The sequence below is a fragment of the Citrus sinensis genome, chromosome 3 (genome assembly GCF_022201045.2).
Source record: "Citrus sinensis cultivar Valencia sweet orange chromosome 3, DVS_A1.0, whole genome shotgun sequence".
Taxonomy (NCBI): domain Eukaryota; kingdom Viridiplantae; phylum Streptophyta; class Magnoliopsida; order Sapindales; family Rutaceae; genus Citrus; species Citrus sinensis.
In genome coordinates, this window is record NC_068558.1 from 12,103,416 (window position 1) to 12,125,212 (window position 21,797).

General features: G+C 35.4%; 3 protein-coding genes and 1 long non-coding RNA gene across 5 annotated transcripts in view; 1 reads left to right on the forward strand and 3 right to left on the reverse strand.

The window, feature by feature from the left end:
* LOC127901373 (putative pentatricopeptide repeat-containing protein At1g53330) overlaps window positions 1-21,797 on the forward strand; it is a 42,692-nt gene that overhangs the window by 8,553 nt on the left and 12,342 nt on the right. The window lies entirely within an intron of this gene.
* Window positions 420-3,041, reverse strand: LOC127901372 (uncharacterized). 2 transcript variants are annotated; one of them, XM_052438521.1, is made up of 8 exons: window positions 2,908-3,041; window positions 2,476-2,823; window positions 1,784-2,358; window positions 1,465-1,650; window positions 1,279-1,389; window positions 1,138-1,204; window positions 924-1,000; window positions 420-822 (listed from the first exon to the last, which is right to left on the reverse strand). In XM_052438521.1, exons 2-7 carry the CDS (start codon window positions 2,656-2,658, stop codon window positions 971-973), a joined length of 1,152 nt encoding a protein of 383 aa, XP_052294481.1. In that variant the 5' UTR covers window positions 2,659-2,823; window positions 2,908-3,041; the 3' UTR covers window positions 420-822; window positions 924-970. The 2 variants fall into 2 exon arrangements, with proteins under 2 accessions (XP_052294481.1, XP_052294480.1); XM_052438520.1 differs by having other exon boundaries at window positions 924-1,016.
* On the reverse strand, window positions 3,753-4,448 carry LOC127900568 (uncharacterized). Its single transcript, XM_052435721.1, has 3 exons — window positions 4,180-4,448; window positions 3,813-4,046; window positions 3,753-3,765 (listed from the first exon to the last, which is right to left on the reverse strand). The coding sequence occupies exons 1-3, from the start codon at window positions 4,257-4,259 to the stop codon at window positions 3,753-3,755; spliced, it is 327 nt and encodes a 108-aa protein (XP_052291681.1). The 5' UTR covers window positions 4,260-4,448.
* On the reverse strand, window positions 4,484-5,257 carry LOC127901375 (uncharacterized). Its single transcript, XR_008053529.1, has 3 exons — window positions 5,125-5,257; window positions 4,926-5,031; window positions 4,484-4,833 (listed from the first exon to the last, which is right to left on the reverse strand). It is a non-coding gene; the product is annotated as an uncharacterized LOC127901375 (long non-coding RNA).

Sequence of the window (21,797 nt, forward strand, 5' to 3'; positions counted from 1 at the left end):
CTGTCATTGTAGCCCCTCTCACAAACCTGTGACAATAATTTATCTATCATAGGTGTATGTGACAGCTTATAGCTATCACAAATGTGTCACAACAAAAGCAACGTCGTTTTAATATTTTAGTGGTAAATTTGTTTTATTGTGAAAAATCTTTTGGCGGGTATTATTAATTCAATTTTAAATTATGGCGCGTAATTATGTGTCACAACTTTATGATTCTAATATGGTGTCACGATGTGAATTTTTTTTAAATAATAACATTATTAAAAGAATTTTTAATTTTTTTAAAATCATAAATTTTTAATATTTTAAATAATATTAATATTATTATTTTATAATTTTATAAATTCCATTGAAATTTAAAAATCACAATATGTATAAAATCAATACATCCAAATTATCTCAACAATATTATCAAAACATCACTAAATCATCACTTGAAATAACCAAAACATTATCAAAACATCATCTATTCAATTATCACAAATCTACATCCCAACACTACCCTCTGGATCATTACCAGCATACAAAAACATCACAACACTATATATCATCTGAAACACTACCAGGCTGATCAAGATTCACTACTATACTTAAGACTTTATCAAACAATATAGCATACAAATTTCACTACCACTTAGACTTTATCAAGATTCACTATCATCTAGAACAATACCAGCATACAAAATTCACTTCCACTTAGACTTTATCAAACAATATCATCATCAACTCCACTGCTCATACTATCAGCTCTGACACAAAGGAAGCATACTCGAGACGCACTTCATCAAGCTCACTTTGAGTGTATTCACATTTCCCTTTAAACTGTGAAATGATGATCACATGTCAGACTAAAGTAAACTATATATAGTTAAAAGTATTAAGTGAAGTAATTCGACAATGCATCTGAAAGAATGTGTACTTACATCATGGAGAAGTAAACTCGGGTCTGCAATTATGTCTTTCATAAACCTCAGCACATAGTATCCACACTCAGTACTCCCTGGTTGATTTGGGGACTATATCATCAACAGAATAATCATTAATACATATGCATATGAATTCTTTCAAGTGATTAAATATTAACAAGTCATGCGCTACCAAAAAAAAAAAAGAAAAAAGAAAGTCATGATTGCTTACCAAAACTTTTGTGATCTGTGGTTTCACCCTTTTTTTACCAGTCACCGCAACATGCATTGATATCCCACTACATTATAATACATGCAGTAAGTAAATAAACATGATACATAAAATTATATTAGAAATACAATATCACCATACTTGGTAACTATGTCCTTCAGGTCACTGTCATCACCCAAATCGTTGTTCGTAGAATCCAGATAAAACGCTTGCTTTGTCGTCATATAAATTACAATCAACACCCAATGGAAACTATTACACAAAGAAATTGAAATTATGAATCAATTTTAGTAAATGATCATCAATATAAAGTAAATAGAACTGTACCCAGGGTTATATGGCATGAAAATCATTTGCCCTTTGTTTGCTTTGTTCAACCGTTCGGCAATAAATTGTGCCCTTTTTACCCTTGTAGCAAAGGCATCCTTATCATGGGCTAATGATACGAGTCCTGTATGTATGAACCCAAATGGTCTGCCCACTATATCATTCGCCATGTGTGCATGCAACATCCTGATGCAATTAAGATGATGAAATAGTGAGAATGTTGCCAATAAAAAATATCACTAAAAAAAAGAAACTAGAGAAAGGAAGCAATAAACTAAAAATTGAAAATAAACTAGTAATTATGATTTTGTAAACTTACGCGATGTATAGATGCATATGATTTGCTCCTAGCTCTTTCATTGAAATCAATGATTGACATTCATCGAGACCAATATGTACTTTAGTTGGATGCTTGTATACCTCTTCATCCAACTGATAAGGTACGTAATAACCTATTTGAGCCAACTTCTTTTCACAAAGATTTGCAAATATTACAAGCCCAGGCACCCGGTTCATATGCACAATATGATAATTCCTTGTTCTTCTTCTTGACAGTGGCTTCTCTTGAGGCTTTTTTGGTGATGTCTTCTTCTTTGGACTGCATGGTTTGTCTCTTGGACAATCAAGAATCATTCTTGGTTTCTTGTGAGGCTTCATTGGTGATTCCTTCTTCTTTCTTGGTGATTGCCTTTTCTTAATCACTTGCTGCTTCGGTGATTCCTTTTTCTTCCTTGGTGATTGCTTTTTCGTTGGAGTTTCTGGTTTGTCTCCAGGACAATCAGCAGTCACTTGCTTCTTTGGTGACTCATTCCTCTTCCTTGGTGATTGCCTTTTCTTTGTCAATGTTTCATGCTTCTTCTTTGCAGGTGATCTATTCCTTGTCATGCCGATTGACTGACAAGCCAAAAAAAAAAGGTTTGTTATTACGGTTTTGACTACGGCTAAAATTGTCTAAAATCCAATGTTTAAGTCATTTTTTAACTTGACTGTGCACAACAATCTGTATCATACCTTGTCCTCATTACGAGCAGTCATTTCTTCAGCTTCATCTTCAATTGTTTGCTCATCTAATGGAAAGTTTGAGCTTCCAACATCTGAATGTCGAGGTTGCTTTTTAATCTTCTTCTTCAGATGACTCAACTCTGCTTCTTGCTTATCTAACCTCTCTAGTATGTTTAGTCGCTCTTGTCGCATCTAAAATGAATTGTTTGGGGTGTCAAAGTACATCTTAGGTGATATAAATTTCCCAACACCCTGCATATGTCCAGAAGTGGCAGGCCTTCTAATTGAACGTGAAAGAATATCATTTCTTGCATCAGCTTTAAATTCTCCTTTTTTAGCTTTCTCTTCCAGTGCATCCTAATTGCATAATAATCATATTGATGAATATCAATTTTTTTTCCAACAGAACTTACTTAAAAAAAAAACCTTGCTATTACTTACAATCTTCTTCACAACTGAATCAACATTAGGATCATATTCACCGTTTTTCATCTTCCTAGCACGCTTCCATGCTACACTCCTGTCAACTTCAGTTTCGACAAGTCCAGTTTCTGAGCACTGTAGTTTAAAAAAATAATAATATCACAGCTGGTATGCATCCTTAACTAACCATGAATTGCAAGCAGTAAATTAAAACAAAAGGTTTGCCAATTTATCATCATCAAACCAACTATCTTTATACCAATAGCTATACAAGAATGGTCAAGTTAGTATCATAGTCCTTACAATTTCATCAAGCAATCCAGCATATCCTTTTCTACTTAAACGATGGTTCCACTTATTGTTAGCTCTCTTATTTTGCTGTTGACGCCTAATTCTCTACATAAAACAATCCATAATTAGATTTAAAGATGGTTTTATGAAATATCTAAATGTTTAACATTTAAAAGTATTCACCTCAAACTCAGTGGACAATCTAGAATTCACAAATTTATCCAAAACATTTGAGTAATATGACTGTACTGAAAAGGTGGCCGCTTTAGCCTTTTACGATTGTGCTTGTGTGGCAAGATATACTTTGTGGTGAGCAAGTACTTGAAGTTTCTGAATGCACTACCAAGTGCTTGGAAAACTTGCTTCTTACTATTTGGATGAACAATAAAACGTTCCTGAGAAAAATACATAGCATAATGATCAAATAGTTTAACATATACATTATTCAATTCTGATATATAAATATAAATAATCATTTTACCTTAATAAACTCCCACAAACGACTTTTTAAATCTGGAGTAACCTTTCCTCATTCTTGGTTAATATCTGGAATAGAAGTACGGCCCAACAGCTTAATAAAGCTTGCTAATTCAGTAGCTTCAGGGCCAACAGGTACACCAAGCCCATTGTACCTCACTACAAGCTTCTCGCCACTTATCCTCATCCTGCCAAAGTTTTTAGTTGGTCCTCTCATAGTGGAACTCTTCGGAACATCATTTTCATCCTCTGAATTAGGAAACTCATCAGGAACCTCCTCATCCCTTGAATTATCTTCATCAGGAACCTCTTCATTACCCGAATAATCAATACTTTCCTCGTTAGAGAGTTCATCATCAAGTCCTTTTCCTTTATCCATAAGGTTGCTCCTACAATAAATGCACATTTAGTATTAGAACATTATATAACATATAAATAATGTCAAAAAAGGTAATCTAAAGTCAATACAAGGAAAATATAATAATAAAAGATAACTTAACACAAAACTATTATAAGACATACAAGCAGTAAATGCCATCAGCTTTTTCAAGCATCAATCCAGATGCCATGCTTGCCATCTCTTGCATATCTGTCCGCATCATTTAAATTTTCAATATTTGGTAACCCATTGGTCAGAGGGTTGTGTTCCATCATGATATCTATATCCTCAGCACTTGTCTTCTTTGGAACACATCTACGATGCATATGACTTACAACTGACCATCTTTTATCAAGTCGATCAGTGACATAAAAGACTTGTGTTGCTTGTGAAGCCAATATAAATGGGTCTGATTTATAACCCAAGCGATTTAAGTCCACTAAAGTGAAGCCAAATTCATCAATTTTAATACCCTCATTATTTTGAACCCAATCACACTTGAACAAAGGGATTCTAAACATATGGTAGTCAAGGTCCCATATTTCGTTAATAACTCCATAGTAAGACATGTCACCAAGAATAGGGTTTTTGTCTTTGGTACTTGCTACTTGTAAAGTTGCTGCAATAAGACTAACTCCACTATTTTGATGAACTCGTTGTTCGTCTCGTTCCCGAGTATGGAAACGATACCCATTGATGTCATATCCTGGGTGCTTAACTATAAAAGGACGGGGTCCTTGAGATAACCACCTCAAGATGTTCGAGACATCTTCATCATCATCTATCATCTCATATACCTACATAATAATAATCGTAATGAATGAATTATTGTATAAACATGACAATAACTTTACTAAAAAGAATATATAATGGAACATATATTATTAACCTTCTTATTAAGCCAAGTTGAAAAGGTGCGGTTGTGCTCATTGCTCAACCATCTCTCATTCTTGGCTTTTTGTGAATGATGACCCTTTAGCCATTGAATGTGCTCACTACATATTTGACATTTACATATTAAGCTACTGTTCAAATTCTTTAAAAATAATTCAGTAAAGGAACAAATTAAAGGTTAAACATTAACAAACCTAATAAATGGCTGAACTTCTTCTGTGTTTTGCAATACATATAGGTGCGCTTGATGAATTAAGGAATGATCAACATGCTCAAATTTTCCACCAGGCAAAGGCTTATCAATTGAAGAGGTTTTAACATGTCCAGGAGCAAGCCCAACTGTACGCATGTTTGAAACATATTCTGCACAAAATTCCAGAGCCTCTTCGGCAATGTAACTCTTAGCTATGCATCCCTCAGGGTTATTACAGTTTCGAACATAAGCCTTTAGGCCTTTCATGTTCCTCTCAAATGGGTACATCCATCTTAAGTATACCGGCCCACATAGTCTAACTTCATTAACTAAATGGATGGTTAAAAGGATCATTATGTCAAAAAAGGATGGCAGAAAGCATTTTTCCAGCAAGCATAAGGTCAGCGCAATGTCTTTTTGCATTTGGTCAAGTTTGGTCACATCAACAACCGTTGCGCATAAGGAATTAAAGAAGAAGCACAATCTAATGATGGCATATTTAACATGATCTGGTAAGATAGACCTTAAAGCAATAGGTAAAAGTTGTTGCATGAGAACATGACAGTCATTAGACTTTAAACCTTGCAGTTTTAAGTCTTTCATTGACACTAGGTTTTGAATGTTTGAAGAATAACCTACAGGAACCTTTATGCTTTTTAATACTTCACAAAACCTTTTCTTTTCTTCTTTGGTCAAGGTGTAACAAGCTGGAGGCAAAAAAGTACGATTATTTTCTTTAACATCAGGTGCCAATTTCTGCCTTTAGATCCCACCTCGACTTAATGCCATCTTTGGTCTTTCTCGGGATATTTAGTAATGTTCCGTAGATGCTTTCACAAACATTTTTTTCAATGTGCATAACATCTAACTGGTGACGAATAAGCAAGTACTTCCAATACTCTAACTTAAAGAATATTGATTTTTTCTTCCACCAAACACGATCGTCATCATCATCCTTTTTCTCGCCTTTTTATCTTTCACTTTACCCCATTTGTTTTCAATACTCTCCACCTTTCGAAAAATGGCCTCACTATTCAATGGTTTCGGAGGAGGCTCTCTTTCATGTTTATTATTAAAAGGTTGCTTTTGAGTTCGAAAGGGATGATCATGAGGAAGCCAACAGCGATGGCCAATATAAGCATTTTTTTTACTGTGTTTAAGTCTACATTTTGGCATATCTTCACTGCAATAAGGACAAGCATAATAACCCTTAACCGTACAACCCGCCAAATTCCCATAAGCGGGAAAGTCATTTATAGTCCACAATAGTACAGCCCGTAAATTGAAGAACCCATTTTTGTAGGCATCATAAGCTTCCACACCGACATTCCATAGAGTTTGTAAGTCCTCTATTAGTGGTGCCAAGTACACATCAATATCATTACCGGGCTGTTGTGGACCAGAAATTAATAAGGATAACATCATAAATTTTCGTTTCATACACAACCAGTGTGGAAGATTGTATGTTACAAGAAGAATGGGCCAGCAACTATACGTACTACTAAGAGAGCTATGAGGATTAATGCCATCAGCTGATAGGGCAAGACGCAGATTTCTAGGCTATAAAGCAAAGGTAGGCCATTTTTCATCAACTAACTTCCATGCCGGTGAGTCAGCTGGATGTCGAAGCTTACCATCTATTTCCCTCTCATTTATATGCCAAGTCAAGTCTTTGGCAGTTTGTGAGGACTGAAACAAACGCCTAAATCTAGGTATAGGAGGGAAATACCATAACACTTTTGCAGGAACCCCCTTCCTATAAGCAGCAACACTACCATCTCTTTTCTTCCACCTAGATTCACCGCATGCAGGACAATTAGAAAGGCTTTTATACTCCTTTCTATAGAGTATACAATCATTTGGACAAGCATGAATTTTGATATACTCTAAGCCTAAAGCACTCATTGTCTTTTTGGCTTCATACATTGATACAGGCAAGTCATTTCCTTCCGATAACATGTCAGAAAGAGCACTCAATAAATCTGAAAAGCTACTATCAGACCACCCATATCTGCCCTTTATATTGTACAATTTAACTAAAGCTGATAACTTGGTAAATTTGTTTGATCCAGGGTACAAAGGCTTCTCAGAATCTTCTAATAGTTTTTTGAATGCTTTAGGATCACTATCACAATCCTTAAAAGCATCTTCAACCATTTCAACAGTATTACCACCATCATAATCCATATATCCACTGTCATTTTGGCAACCTATATTGTCAGGAGATTTGTTGCGGATATCTTCCCCATGCCAAACCCATGTTTTGTATGACATATCAAGACCCCACATAATTAAATGATCTTTCACTTCTTTAGGCCTATGAAATGCTAAATTCCGACATTTATCACATGGACACCTAACAACACTAATTTCTTGATTACTTTCAACTGTAGTCTTAATAAATTTTCCACACCAGCCTCATACTCATCGGACAATCTATCATATTTAAGCCAAGATTTATCCATTTTTTGTTTAGTACCTGACATATAATTGAGATAAATTTCAACATAATGTACTAATGGGCAGCAATGATAAACGGTTTCCATTATCAATAAATTAAGCAACAAAACATTATTAATATTCAATTTATAAATTCAATGAAATAAATAAGTTTAAAAAAAACTTGTCATCATGTGCAACAAATATAACTTTACCAACATGCTATCATCATTGACCAAAACCACCGACTAACCATACCCAACTAATAATATCCTAAATAACTTGGCCCACATACATTTAACATTTATTTAAAAAAAATTCTAGCAATCCAGCATTTCATAGACCACAAGACTATATATATATAACCAACTAAACATTACTTGGTCCACATGACCAAACTTGCCCCCACATGGTACCATTTCCTTCAAACATAAAAAAGACAATTGAAAAGGGGGCCTTACTTTTTAACTCAATAAATTACACAAAATCTAGCTCACAATCATTAAAGAAAATGTCAACACCATTGGACCACAGTTTCAGATTAATCCCAACAAAAGACACTAGTAAATGAAAAGTACTATATCATCAACCAAAATCACTTCACACACCTGCAAGCTCTGACTAAAAATTTACAGAATATAACAATATTCATTCAAACCATTGGCAGCAAACATTTTTCAAACATTGAACGGAAAGACAAGTAAAAAATTGAACAAACCTGATGTTAGAAATCAAGTTTGAAAGGGAACAGGGCAGTGAAATCCTGCGATTCAGAACAAATTTTTTTTAAATAAAAGATGAGGACATGCTAAATTAAATGATTGAGCAATTTCTAGATTTAACAGAAGGACAAAGTATAAGCTTCTTGAATTAAAAAATAAACAAAAAATATAACAACAGAAACAAACGAGAATTAAAAAGTAATAATAAAGATAAACCTAGGGCATAAATTATGAACAAATAAGGGAAATAACAACAAAACTAACAATTAATTTTATAATGACCAATTAATTTATTCTGAATAAAAATTAAAAAAGTTAATTGATGACAAACCTAGGGATTCAGCGATTACATGATGGCTTCTCCAACGCTGATTGAACAATACAAAGAAGTAGTGACACCGACGGCTTCAATAATGGACGCAAAGGTGCAACAATGAGCATATGTGGTGATTTTGTTCCTAAAAACAATGGGTTCGAAATAATGGGGGTTAAAGATAATGGGGGTTCAAAATAAGGACGGGAAGGCTCCTTCAATAGCATAAACTATGATTTCGGTTTCCATGCAACAGATTTCAAAACCAATTTGCAGATTAAAATATGTTAATAAACGGATTTTGAGGGGTTTCACTGCTTTGGTTTCTCAGCCCTTGCTGATGGAGTGATGGGTCAAAGGTGCCAACACTTAGAATTTTTTTTGTGTTTGTGGTTTACAATATACTGAAACGATAGCGTTTAAATGTTAAATAAATATTTTTATTTTAAAAATGTTTTAAATCTGTTAAACAATGTCGTTTTATGTCCAAATTAATTCCACTCGAAACCCACGGTTTGATTAAATATTAATACGCTATCATGTTTATCTGATATATAAAAAATCTATCAAAAATCTGTCATGAATTTATGATATACAAAAATTCTATCATATGTCTATCATATTCTTATGATAAATGACTAATTTTCTAATATCTATCACAAAAATTCTGTCGTGGTAGCCCATTTTTCTAGTAGTGTAATTATTGTCTGGGCGATGGCCTCATCAACATAGGATAGTGATTTGAGCCACATAAAAATCCTCTGTATGTATTACTTTATGCCATTTACTATTTCTAATATATTTATGATAATGTGAACAATGAGATATGATGATCAATGACTATACATGATGAACAATAACTGTAAACAGTAATGATGAATGGTAACTTTAAAAAATATTGCATAAACAATAATTATTTAATTTCAGGATTAATTAATTAGAGAAGTTAACTTATCTAATTTTTTTTTATTTTGTCTACACTTGTTAAAAATAGTTTTAAATTCTTAACAGTATAGAAAATGGATTAAAGTTCAAGATCCACGGCCTCGTTGGATTGATGAGCTAGAACATTCACCTTGTTGATAAGTATTGATATAATTCGATGAACTATCCTGACAGATTGTTACAAACTCTTTTGCTATGATACGTGATGTAATATCAACCCTTGATCTAGTTGACGAAAGGGACTGCCTTAGTGTACCCATTACTGTATAAATCAATGAAATCAGCGAAATATTTGTTCTTTATGTCTGCTCAAGTCATTTTCTTGTGTACCCATTATCTTTAAACACCTTAATCACATTTCTCTTTTCTACATCACCACCAGCGATCTCATTCTCCCCTGAAGATGAACGCGTAGACATATTGCTAGCTATTTTTTCAGGTAAATGAAAAAAAATAGAAGAGATTGATTTATTGGGTTTGTTGAATTTGAAGAAGTGACCACAAACTCTTCATAAATAATAATAAGATCCCGACGCAGCGGCAGGGGCAGGGTACAGGGCGCCGCCCATAGGGGCAAGGGCAACGGGCGCCAATATCTATATTTCATACTTATTATTCGTATATAGTAACGGAGTTTAAAGTTTAATGAGAAGTTTTATATGTTAACAAACTGAAAAAATAGAATGATAGGATACAGCTCGAGGCATGATACATTAGTTAGCAAATAGCCGAACGCTTAGAATCAAGGATTTTCTGCATTAGACAAAACTCTTATCAAGTTAATTTTCTCTCAATTAAACTGGAAAATATTGAACATGATCACGAGTTGCCTGATGCTACGAATGAAGTTAAACTGGTTTTCTGGTGGCGTTAGCTATACGGAAGAAACAATTAGATCGATGTAAATAAAAAAAGGAGTTAGGAATAAAGGTGATAACGCTACGGCTCTACCCTCGCACTCAATTTATTGGGTTTGTTGTTGTCCCTTTCCTTTTAAAACATAGTTTGAGTTTTAAAAGATGTTTAAATAACTGAGTGCACTATCTCAACACAAGGTGTATACTGAATAGCTAGAGTCTACTAGGAATAGCTTAGAAATCTACGCCCACTAAAGGTGATAACGCTACGGCTCTACCCTCGCACTCAAGGAGATCTGTCTATCCTTCTACTAATTTTTGAGGAGATGTATCTATCTCACCCATATTAAGTATGAGGATTAATATTCAGTCAATGAAGATTTGAATGGGTGTTCTAAAAAAAATTGCTGAAAGCACCTCCCCCAATTCTTTCATTATTGGACTAAAAAAGCCTGGTACCCTTTAATTATATTAATTTGGTGTTCAATATTAACTGGTCAAGCACACATAAATGGGATAAAAATGGAGTTAGGGAGGGAATTGAGTTAAATATTTGGAATCTTCTTGTCAAACAAGTTAAAGAACAAGAAGAGGTTTGAAAAGATGCCAAAACAATTATGTACCAGGTGAACATGTAAGTACTGATCTTCACCTTAGTTTTTTTTAAAAAAAAAAAATTAAAGATTAGTGCTACTTGTACGCGACGTAGATAAATTATAAAACTTAGCGATACTTTTCAGGTTTCAACCCCGTCGTTAACTAGTCATGATTCAAATTGAGCGGCAAGGTTAACTTAATTTCCAAGATTATGCAATGATCAAATCATTAAACCTAGCTCTTCACGACCTGGCATCATTACCAATTTAAAGTTTGAGATATGCTTTATTAACTAATAACAGAAAAAAAATTGCAGATTTTTGCAAAAGCACAAACTAAAAGAAGCTAATAACTGAAGTTTGAATAGCCAATAGCAGATATAATCTTTAAAGAATCCTACCAATTAAACGCATGCATGTGTAAGAATTAATTTAGGCTTTATTTGGTACGACATGATATGATTTTTAGGCTATAACTGATATGCAATAAAAATTATAACTATCAAGAAAAAGTTCATAAGTGTTTGGTTTACACAATTATGGAAACATAGATGAAATTTTACAAAATAAATTGATAAACCACCTACTAAAGACTAAAAGCCCATAAAACGATAACAAAATAATCTATAATACAGTGTGGTATTATAGTATTAACTGATTATTTTGTCTTTTTCTTCTAACACCGTATGGTGTTATTGGAGTTTCAGTGCTCACACACCCCAATAGCTGGGCTGTGGCAGCGCATTTGCTCGGCACAACTAAAGCAAATGCGCCGGGCAGCCTTATTTAGTGGTACATATCTTGGAGTATACGTTGAAGGCGTTGGGTATCACGAAGAGAAGAATCCATATTCCGAAGCCTTTTTTCGTATTTTCTCTTCTTGCACAAGTTCCAGCGACGGATGCTTGAGCACTTTGAAACCAGGGCTTCCCCTTTCTTCAGTTGTTGAAGAAACAAACGAATGATCACTTCTCTTTTATTAGAGTCCCCCAGCTCTTGATTTAACCTATCCATTTCTTTTATCAAAGGACTTAAGAAGCTGATGGTGTTTTCAAGGCTATTTAGGGTATCTCTGAAGTTGCTGCACCTTGACTTTGATTCTTGAATCGCCACCGTTATCTCTTGAAATGCAACACCTAGAATGGCCCCTGCTAACAGACTTCCCACTGCCACTGCCGTCATCGTTACCGGTTCTGCCATTGCCCGCCGTTAGCTGTATGTATATATATATATATATATGATCTGCTTTGCTAGCTTTCACAAAAATTAATAGAAAACAATAATGCAAGAAATCAAGTTGGTCATGCACAGCTGCAACTACTCCTTTATATAGCAAATTAAGGCTTCAAAGACAGCAAGTTAACTAAAGAGGACCCAGCAAATTAAATAATTTATACATTTATTTTAAGTATTTATGCGAGTGCCGGTATATGTAGAGGAGTAAAAAATAAACACATATATCGAGTAACACGGCATCAAAACTCTTAGCGAAGTACATATACTTAATAAAATAACAACAAGTAATACACCTACTACTCAAAAAAACATCTCTCTTCCACAGTGCTTTTTCTCTAAAAAAGCATAGGAATGAAAGATGACTGAAGCCCCTGTGGCTTTCTCTATCACCCACTATTTGGGTGTTCTCTACAATTTTATTTCTGCAACGCATTTAATTTCGGTGGTTAGAAATTTGGTGAGAAGATTTATTCATAGAATCACAGCAACTAATGGATGCTGAGGAATTATTACGCAAGTGTCAGGCGAGTGTTTCAAAAGAAGAGGAGACCGACATAGTAACATTCATGGGGCGGATGAAGATAAAGGGAGAGGAGGTAGCTGCAAATTGTTTAGTAGGCAAAGTGCTAACATCAAGAAGTATAAACAAGGAGGGCTTGAAAGCTGCAATGCAAATGGCTTGGAGAACTGTCAAAGAGGTTAAAATAGAAAGTATGGGGGAAAATATTTTCCTGTTCAAGTTCGCATCTGAAGAAGAAAAGAAAAGAGTGCTCATGGGAGGGCCGTGGCATTTCAACAGAGCATTGATAGTTTTGACCGAACCAACAGGGATTGGAGACATCAAAAATTAATCTTTTACACATGTCACATTTTGGGTTCAGCTTCATAACATACCAATAATGTGTATGAACAAGGAGGCCATCCAAAAGTTGGGAGAAAAAATTGGAACAGTCAAGGAAGTGGAGGCAGACGACGCTGGGGAATGTTTTGGGCAGTTTGCTAGAGCCCGGATATCCATTGATATTTCACAGCCTCTAAAAAAGATTGTATTCCTACAACAAGCGGACGGCAAAACTCCAATGCCAAATTTGTATGAGAAACTTTCGGATTTTTGCTTTTGTTGTGCGCATATCGGTCACCAGTACAGAGAATGCTTGCGATACAAAGGACAACAAAAGGAGGACTTGCCGTATGGTGGTTGGATGCGAGCTGTTACACAAGCTGACAGGATAAAGCAAAAACGTAGTAGGGAGAAAGGCAATCGAGAGCAATCCAATCTCAACAAAAATGTGCAAGTACCAACCAGTCCAAGCTCAAACAACCCGATTGATCAAGACGGGTCAAAATTGAACAATTCGGATCGAGAAATAAACGATGGAGCAGAACCAGAGGATACAAGAAACCTGCTGATCTCTGACAAAACGCATTTAATGTTGACCTCTTCAGAGACGAAAAACTAGCAAGTGGGGAGTCAGAGTATGGGCTGTGACATCGACGAGGTGCAGAATAGGGTGGCAAGTAATGATAGCCACTATAGCTATGAAAGTACAAAGGCAGGAGAAAAGATTTTGAAGGAGAACGAAAATCCCGTGGATAAAATAGGATGGGAAATACCAAAAGATAAAAGGAAGCAGATTGACGAGAGGGCCAAATCTGATGTGGAAGAAATGGATAGTGGGCCAAGCAAGACCAATGCGAAGCCCAAAGCGCGAAAATGGAAACTTAAGGCAAGAATTCCCATAGCAAAATGAGCGAAGAATCATGGGTTAATAGGAGCAAAAAGACTCAGCAGTGATGACCATCAGCTCAGCCCACAACACAAAAAAAAGAGAGTTCTCAGTCCACCAAAACAATCACACGGGGGAAACCACACAAGCTTAGCCATTAACTCAAACTACATCAACTTCACTAGCTCAAACAAAACAGCCCGGAAGCTTCAGATAACAGAAAAGATATTAGATAAAGGGGACTATGTGGCAGCTATGGAAGAAGAAGTATCGGCGGGTGCTGAATTTCAGGCCTGCCGACAACCATGAAACTCTTAAGTTGGAACGTTCGAGGTCTGGGGAAGCCTCGAACGCGCCTAGCTCTCAAAAAATTTCTCCACCTGCACCGGCCTCAAATTTTCTTTTGTTGTGAAACCAAGATGTTGGCTAGGCAAGTTGAATCGGTTAGTAGAGTTTTTAACTTCGAGAACTGTTTTGCTGTAGATAGAACGGGCATGGGGAGTGGTCTAGCTTTGCTTTGGAGGGCAGATGTTAATGTTAGCATTACCTCGTACAGCTCTCATCATATAGATGCATTAGTGAGTAGTGAAAGTGGTTTGAGGTGGAGATGCACCGGGATCTACGGCCATCCTGAGCTCAGCCAGAAGCATAATACTTGGACCCTCATGAAAAGGTTAGCCAGCCTATTTTCCTATCCTTGGTGCTGTTTTGGTGATTTCAATGAGATAATGCATATGCATGAGAAAAACGGGGGCAATGAGAGAAACCTGAATAGGGTTGCCGAGTTTAGGGAAGCTGTGCAAAGCTGCAATTTGCAGGATATGGGGTGTAAGGGATATCCATATACGTGGTCAAACAAAAGATACGGAGATCATCTTATTGAGGAGAGATTAGACCGTTTTCTGTGTAGTAAAGATTGGGGGATTAATTTTCAAGAATCTGTAGGCACAAATCTAGTGAACTGGTCTTCGGACCACTGCCCAATCATTCTAGATTTCCATGAGCGAAGCAAAAATTCGAGACATGCGGGCAAATCACTCCCCCGAGATTATTATGAGGATATGTGGAGCTCCCACGAGGGCTGTAGGAGTATAGTCCAAGAAGAGTGGAGCCGGTATGGGGCTAGAGCTTGGGAAGCCCCTGTTCAGCAATTTCAGCGAATAGCCAAATCTTCCTTAGCCCAGCTAAAACTTTGGAGCAAAACCGAATTTAATGGTAGGCAAAGAAAGCAAGAAAAGCTGATGCAGAGCCTCCAGGATGCTATGAGAGGGAGTTCAAAGCTGGATGATGGCCAGGAAATTAAGAGATTGGAAAGTCAGATTAACTCTATGCTAGTTGATGAGGAGATTTACTGGAAACAGCGTTCGAGGGCTGACTGGCTTAGAGAAGGGGATAAGAACACGAAGTATTTTCACGCCAAAGCATCTGCCCGCAAAAGGAAGAACAAGGTGTGGGGGATTGAGAATGAATAGGGCATTTGGTTGAAGGAAAGGGATGAAATAGAGGAGGAGATTTGCAACCATTTCCAAAAGCTTTTCACTTCTTCCAGCCCGACTCCAAGCCAAATCCAAGCAGCCCTTCAAGGCATGACAGTAAAAGTAACTCCGGAGATGAATGTTCAGCTGGAGAAGCCGTTCACCGCTGAAGATGTTGAGGAAGCCCTTGCCAACATGTGTCCCACAAAGGCCCCAAGGCCTGATGGTCTTCCAACTGCCTTCTTCCAGAAACATTGGAAATTTGTCCGTAATGGAATGATCTCAACGTGCCTTAATGTCCTTAATGAGCAAGGTAACCCATCTACACTCAATCACACCTTTATAGCTTTGATTCCAAAAATTGCAAATCCTAGGAAAGTGAGTGATTATAGACCTATCAGCCTCTGTAATGTTATTTATAGAGTTGTAGCCAAGGCCATTGCAAATAGAATGAAGCCGATCCTTTCCCAAATCATCTCCCCTATGCAAAGTGTACTCATCCCCAATAGGCTCATTACCGACAATGTTATTATTGGTTATGAATGCCTTAATAAAATTAGACATAGCAAAGGGAAGAAGAACGGACTTGTGGCTTTAAAATTGGATATAAGTAAGGCTTATGATAGAATTGAGTGGCCTTTTTTGGAACAAACTATGCTAAAGATGGGGTTTCCTAGTAATTGGGTAGCTTTAATAATGAGATGTCTTATTTCCACTTCATTTTCGGTGCTTATTAATGGTGTGCTAAAAGGAATGATCCAGCCAAAAAGAGGCTTGCGTCAGGGCTGCCCGCTATCCCCGTACCTTTTTATCCTTTGTGCAGAGGCTCTCTCCAATTTGCTGGCTGTGGCAGAACAGAACCAGTTGATCCGAGGGCTCAAATTTGCGCGGGAAGTTTCAATTACGCACTTGCTGTTTGTGGACGATAGCTTGGTATTCTCTCGTGCATCAGTGGCTGAATGCATGCATTTAAAAGAAATGTTTGATAAATATGCTGCAGCATCAGGGCAGTTTTTCAATTTCCAGAAATCCTCACTGTTCTTCAGTGGAAAAATTCCAGAGCATCAACGGGCTGCTATAAGGGGTATCTTTAATCTAAATGTAGTCTCATAGCACGAGAAATACCTCGGTCTACCATTATTGATTGGGAGAAAGAAGATGGGGTTCTTTAACGACGTCAAGCTGAAAGTGCTGACCAAGATTGCAGGATGGCAGCATAAAATGTTGTCTAGTGGGGGGAAGGAAGTTCTTATCAAAGCAACAGCCCAAGCAATTCCGGCATATGCAATGAGTGTTTTCAAGCTCCCAAGAGGCTTTTGTGATGATATTCAGTGAGCTATAGTGAAGTTCTGGTGGGGCTCGAAAGGGGATAAGCGCGGAATCCATTGGCGGAAATGGGAGAAGCTCAGCCAAGCAAAAATTAGAGGGGGGCTGGGATTTCGAGAGTTTTCTTGCTTCAATCAAGCGCTGGTAGCTAAGCAAGCTTGGAGGTTACTGCAGTACCCAAATTTGCTGGTCTCCAGAGTCCTTCAAGCAAGATATTTCAGGAATTCCAGCTTTTTATGTGCAAAGGCAGGAGCCAATGCCTCGTATATTTGGAGAAGCATCATGTGGGGTAGGCAGGTGATTATGAAGGGTATGAGATGGCGGATAGGTAATGGCAAGAAGGTAGCAATTTTCTCGGATAACTGGCTGCCAAGACCAGAGACCTTCAGACTTATCTTCCCTCCATCTTTGCATGTAAGCTCAGTTGTTGCAGATTTAATTAAGGCTGATAATCAATGGGATGAAATAAAGCTTCGACAGCACTTCATGGATGTAGACACAGTAGAGATCCTCAAGATTCCCCTACCAGCTGAGAAAGAAGAAGATGAAGTGCTTTGGCATTACGACAAAAGAGGGAACTACTCTGTCAAGAGTGGGTATCAGCTAGCATTGAGATCAAAATTTCCAGATTCCACCAGCTGCACAGAGGCTTCCCACAAGTACTGGAGTTCCCTTTGGACACTGGAGTTGCCTGAGAAGCTTAAAATCTTCATGTGGAGGGCCTCTAATAATCTGCTTCCATCGGCGGAAAATCTGTGGAAAAGGAAGGTTGTGGAGGAGCCAACTTGTAAGCGATGCAATCTACGTGTTGAGACTATCAGCCATGCTCTCTTGGAGTGTAAGGCAGCGAGAAAAATTTGGCTCCAATCCCTCTTTCCAGCCCCTAGATTAGAAGCCAATTCTCAGGACATTTTCAGCACTTTGCAAAATATGGCTAAGGAGCTGAGGAAATCAGATCTGGAATTAATGGTTGCTCTGTGTTGGTCTGCCTGGTATGCTAGGAACAAATGTATCTTCGATGGCAGAGAGATTAATCCTATTATATCAGCAGCTAAAGCGGAGTCTGTTTTGTCAGCTTTTCAGAGAGTTAGGAAGCCCCAGCAAGCTCACATCTCTATCTCCTTAAAAGAGAAGCAGCAGGCATGGCTCCCCCCTCCTCAGAATGTTTTTAAAGTTAATGTGGATGCTGCTCTTAATTCAAAGAATCTGAGTGCAGGAGTGGGCGCTGTGATTAGAGACTCTAATGAAAAGATAGTTGCGGCTGGGGTCAATCAGAACCTCCTACAGGGGTCAGCTAGCTTGGCTGAAGCAGAGGCAGTGCTTTGGGGCCTTCAGCTGGCAAGAAAGGCGGATGTATCCTCTTTGATGATTAAATCTGATTGTTTAGAGGTGGTCCAGCTAGTGAACAACACCATGGGCAGCAGATCAGAAATTTTTTGGACAATTCTGGCAATCCAAAACCAGATGAAGAACTTCCAAAAAGTGGTTGTAAATCACATTCCAAGACATTGTAATGCTTGTGCCCATTACCTAGCTAAGATAGCTTTGGAGAAAATCTCTCCCTTTATGTGGCTGGGAAATATTCCAGTTGATTTGTATGGTATTATCAAGGTGTTGTGATTAATGAAATGTTTACTTTCTTTTCAAAAAAATAAAAAAAATAAAATAACAACAACATTAATGCAACAATAAGCTTATAATAATATAAATTTATTAAAATTGTACCATGAAAAATTATTTATGCGATTCTTGTTTATTTTATTAATAGGGATTGTGACGTATTTAAATAATTTGATGTAATAAATAGAAAAAGAAAAAATATGACTATAAAGAAAATAAATCATAAAATTATGAAAATGTTGTTAAATTAATTGTTACTATATGTCATTTTAACTTTGTACTACCATTGATGATCGGTATTTTAACACAGGAGAGAAGGATCCTTTTCTTCTCTTTTTTTCTGTCATTGCCTGTCCTTATTTAGTGAGTGGTTAAAATTGAGTTTTGTGTTTGTCTTTTTCACTTTATTTATAATCAATCTAGCTTTTTTTTTACAATATTATGAGGCAAGGAGAGAGAAGGAAAAAAAAGAAGAAAAAAGATAGGTTCATAATTCTATAATGCATTGACATATTTGTCTTTCAATTAGACCAAACAATAACCTTTTTTTTTAAAAAAAAATAAGTTAAAGCAATAATAACATTTTACTCCCAACACAATTTTAATCTATTCAATATATTCTAACTCCAATGGATTAAAAAAAAAGGATTGGATTTGTAGGGGTGTTCGCAGGTTGGATTTTACGGATTGGTCATCAATCCATATCTGATCCATGATTTTACGGATTACAAATTTTTAATCCAATCCAATCCACGGATTGGTGAAATTCAATTTAAATTCAATCCATACATCTGCGGATTTGACTTAATCCATACCCAATCCACCATTTTGCATATTGGTTTGCGGGCTAAAAATTTTTAACTCTATCATATCCACGAACTAACTAAATAAAAAAATTAATGTAAAAATAATTTTACTGCCGATCAAATTTAAAATTAAAAAAATTAATTGTTTAAATAAAGTTAGGAAATACATTTAAAGTTTCAAAATATAGCACACTGAAAAGAAAAAAAAAATCTCAATGTTTAGATCAATACATGAAATGAATTGCTTAGGAAGCTATACATGTATATTTAATTATTTTTTATTTTATATTATTATCAGATAAGATATAATATGGTGTTATATAACTATATTTTAACTTATTTATTTATTAGTAAGTACTAATGCCATATTTACAAGTTTAATTTTTTATTAAATAATATTTTTTATTTTTTTTGTGGATTCACGAATTTTTACGGATTTACAGAAGTAAATCTATATCCAATCCACTGATTATGGATTTTGAAATTTTCAATCCAATTCAATCCACTAATCCACGGATTGAATTTTTACGGATCAGATTTCTATAGATCAAACGGATTGAGCGGATTGGATTGGATTTTGAACACCCCTAGGATTTGGGACATACATGAAAATAAAATAAAAACTATATTATTATATGACAATTAAAATAAATAAGGGGTATTAATAAAATTTTTCAAGTGATTTATTTTTACTCTTATTTTTGTGGTTCAATCAATTAGAGGATGGGGATATTTCCATCCCACTATTTTTATAAATCCTCCCCACTTCTAGAAAACAATTACAATAAGTTCACAATATTCCTAAAAAATACAAATTAATAAAAGTTTTGTATAGTTAATCAATTAAATCTTTCTATTAATTTTTTTCTTAGGTTCTTTGACCATCTTTGATCATAAATTTTAATTTACTATTTTATTATTATGATAAAAAAAGATAAAAATTACCCTCATAAATCATGAGTTATTGTATCTAATAATTTGGGTATTTAATTTTGCGACTTATAATCTAATATTTTTAAATGAAACGTAATTATTATTTCACTACCCTTACGTGTATAAATTTATGATCAAAGATGGTCAAAGAACCTAAGAAATGTACTATGTTAATTTAATTAAAAAATAATAATCATACTAATAAAGTAGTAGTAGAAACAATGAGTTTGGCACAAATTAGAAAAATATTGAAGTTAAAGTAAATTCTTGATAATTTTACTTTATAAGGGTAAAATAGTCAATTTAAACTTGTGTTAAAGCAATCTTTGTAGTCAAATATGGTAAAAAAATCTAAGTCACAAAAAAAGTGAATTAAGATAAATTTAATTAATTAACTCTCCTAAATTCTTCTCGATTTGAAATTTTTTTTAAAAAGTGCCACTTTTATAATTATATTTTTAAAATGGGGTGGATTTACAAAAAAATGTGGAGTGGGGATATCATCACTCCCAATTATATAATGTTACATTAGTTTATACAAAAATAATTTATATAAAAATTTTTAATTATAATGATCATCTTATTTCATTCATTATATATATATATATATATATATATGGGGTCGTCTAGAGCTCGATCTATTGACTTGGTCATTGCATATTCTGGAATTAATCTTCCCTCCCAATTGGATCATGACTAGTTATTACCTCCACAAGCATCTACGCATTGACGTGAGGGGGGAAAAAAAAACTAAAAGACAAATCATTTCTTTTTTTTTTTTTTTTGGGTTGGGGGGAGAATGTAGGAGTACGGGCAAAGCCCAAATTATTCGACTAGAACTCCTTAAAAACCACTAGCAAAAGTTAATTACTTATCTATACTTTTCAAAGTAATTAAAACACAAATCATTTACTTTAACTAATTGATCATATTATGCGTACATACTATTGCTCTATTGATTCTTATTCCTGATTTTGTCTCCATTTTTGTATGTCTATCGTTAGGCTAATTTATACTTAATAATTAGCTCAAGAGTTTTGTAACTATTCTCAGTTAATGTAGAATATTTTCCCTATCAACACTAATCTCTTTGGTTTGAAATTCCAGAAACTGACCATGAAGATTTTCAATTTGGAATCTCATCCATTTTACAAAAAGAAGAAGAAGAAGAAGAGAATCATAAGTTCCCTCACACAATTTTCCTCGGAGTGAGCCGCCTGTGGAATATCCATTTTCATTGATGAATCACACGTGCAGAGAATTTGGTGCTGAAATCTGAAACCATATATAAAGCGTACTAATCCAGTCATTCAATAATAATAATAGTAATAATAATAATAAATAAGTTAATTAACTATAAACTTTTTAAATAAGCATCGCAATGATTTCGAGATTGAGGCACTACTAAAAAGAGAGTAATATTATTCAATATTTAATTAAAGCCAACATGTAATTTTTCCTCAGATGAGAATTGGGAACCAATTTTCAATTTTTTTTTTTAATTCGCCATCATGTACAAGTAGCATTTTTTTCCTCTTTTGACCAAGTGTACAAGTAGAATTAATCTTTAATATTGGAATGGGAAATAAAAATTAAAGATTAAGCTATGACCCGGTAATTTACTTGATTGATGACGGGTTGTTATACAACTCTGCAACTCAGAGTTTATATCATAGATT

Bases quoted from the DNA above. Each gene is read 5' to 3' on its own strand.
- LOC127900568 (XM_052435721.1), bottom strand. From the start codon at position 4,259: ATGATGCGGACAGATATGCAAGAGATGGCAAGCATGGCATCTGGATTG. The intron at 4,047-4,179 runs GTATGTCTTATA...CATTTATTGTAG, and splicing joins GCTGATGGCATTTACTGCTT to GAGCAACCTTATGGATAAAG.
- LOC127901372 (XM_052438520.1), bottom strand. From the start codon at position 2,658: ATGCGACAAGAGCGACTAAACATACTAGAGAGGTTAGATAAGCAAGAA. The intron at 2,359-2,475 runs GTATGATACAGA...TTGGCTTGTCAG, and splicing joins CTGCTCGTAATGAGGACAAG to TCAATCGGCATGACAAGGAA. The intron at 1,205-1,278 runs GTATGGTGATAT...ATTATAATGTAG, and splicing joins CTGAAGGACATAGTTACCAA to TGGGATATCAATGCATGTTG.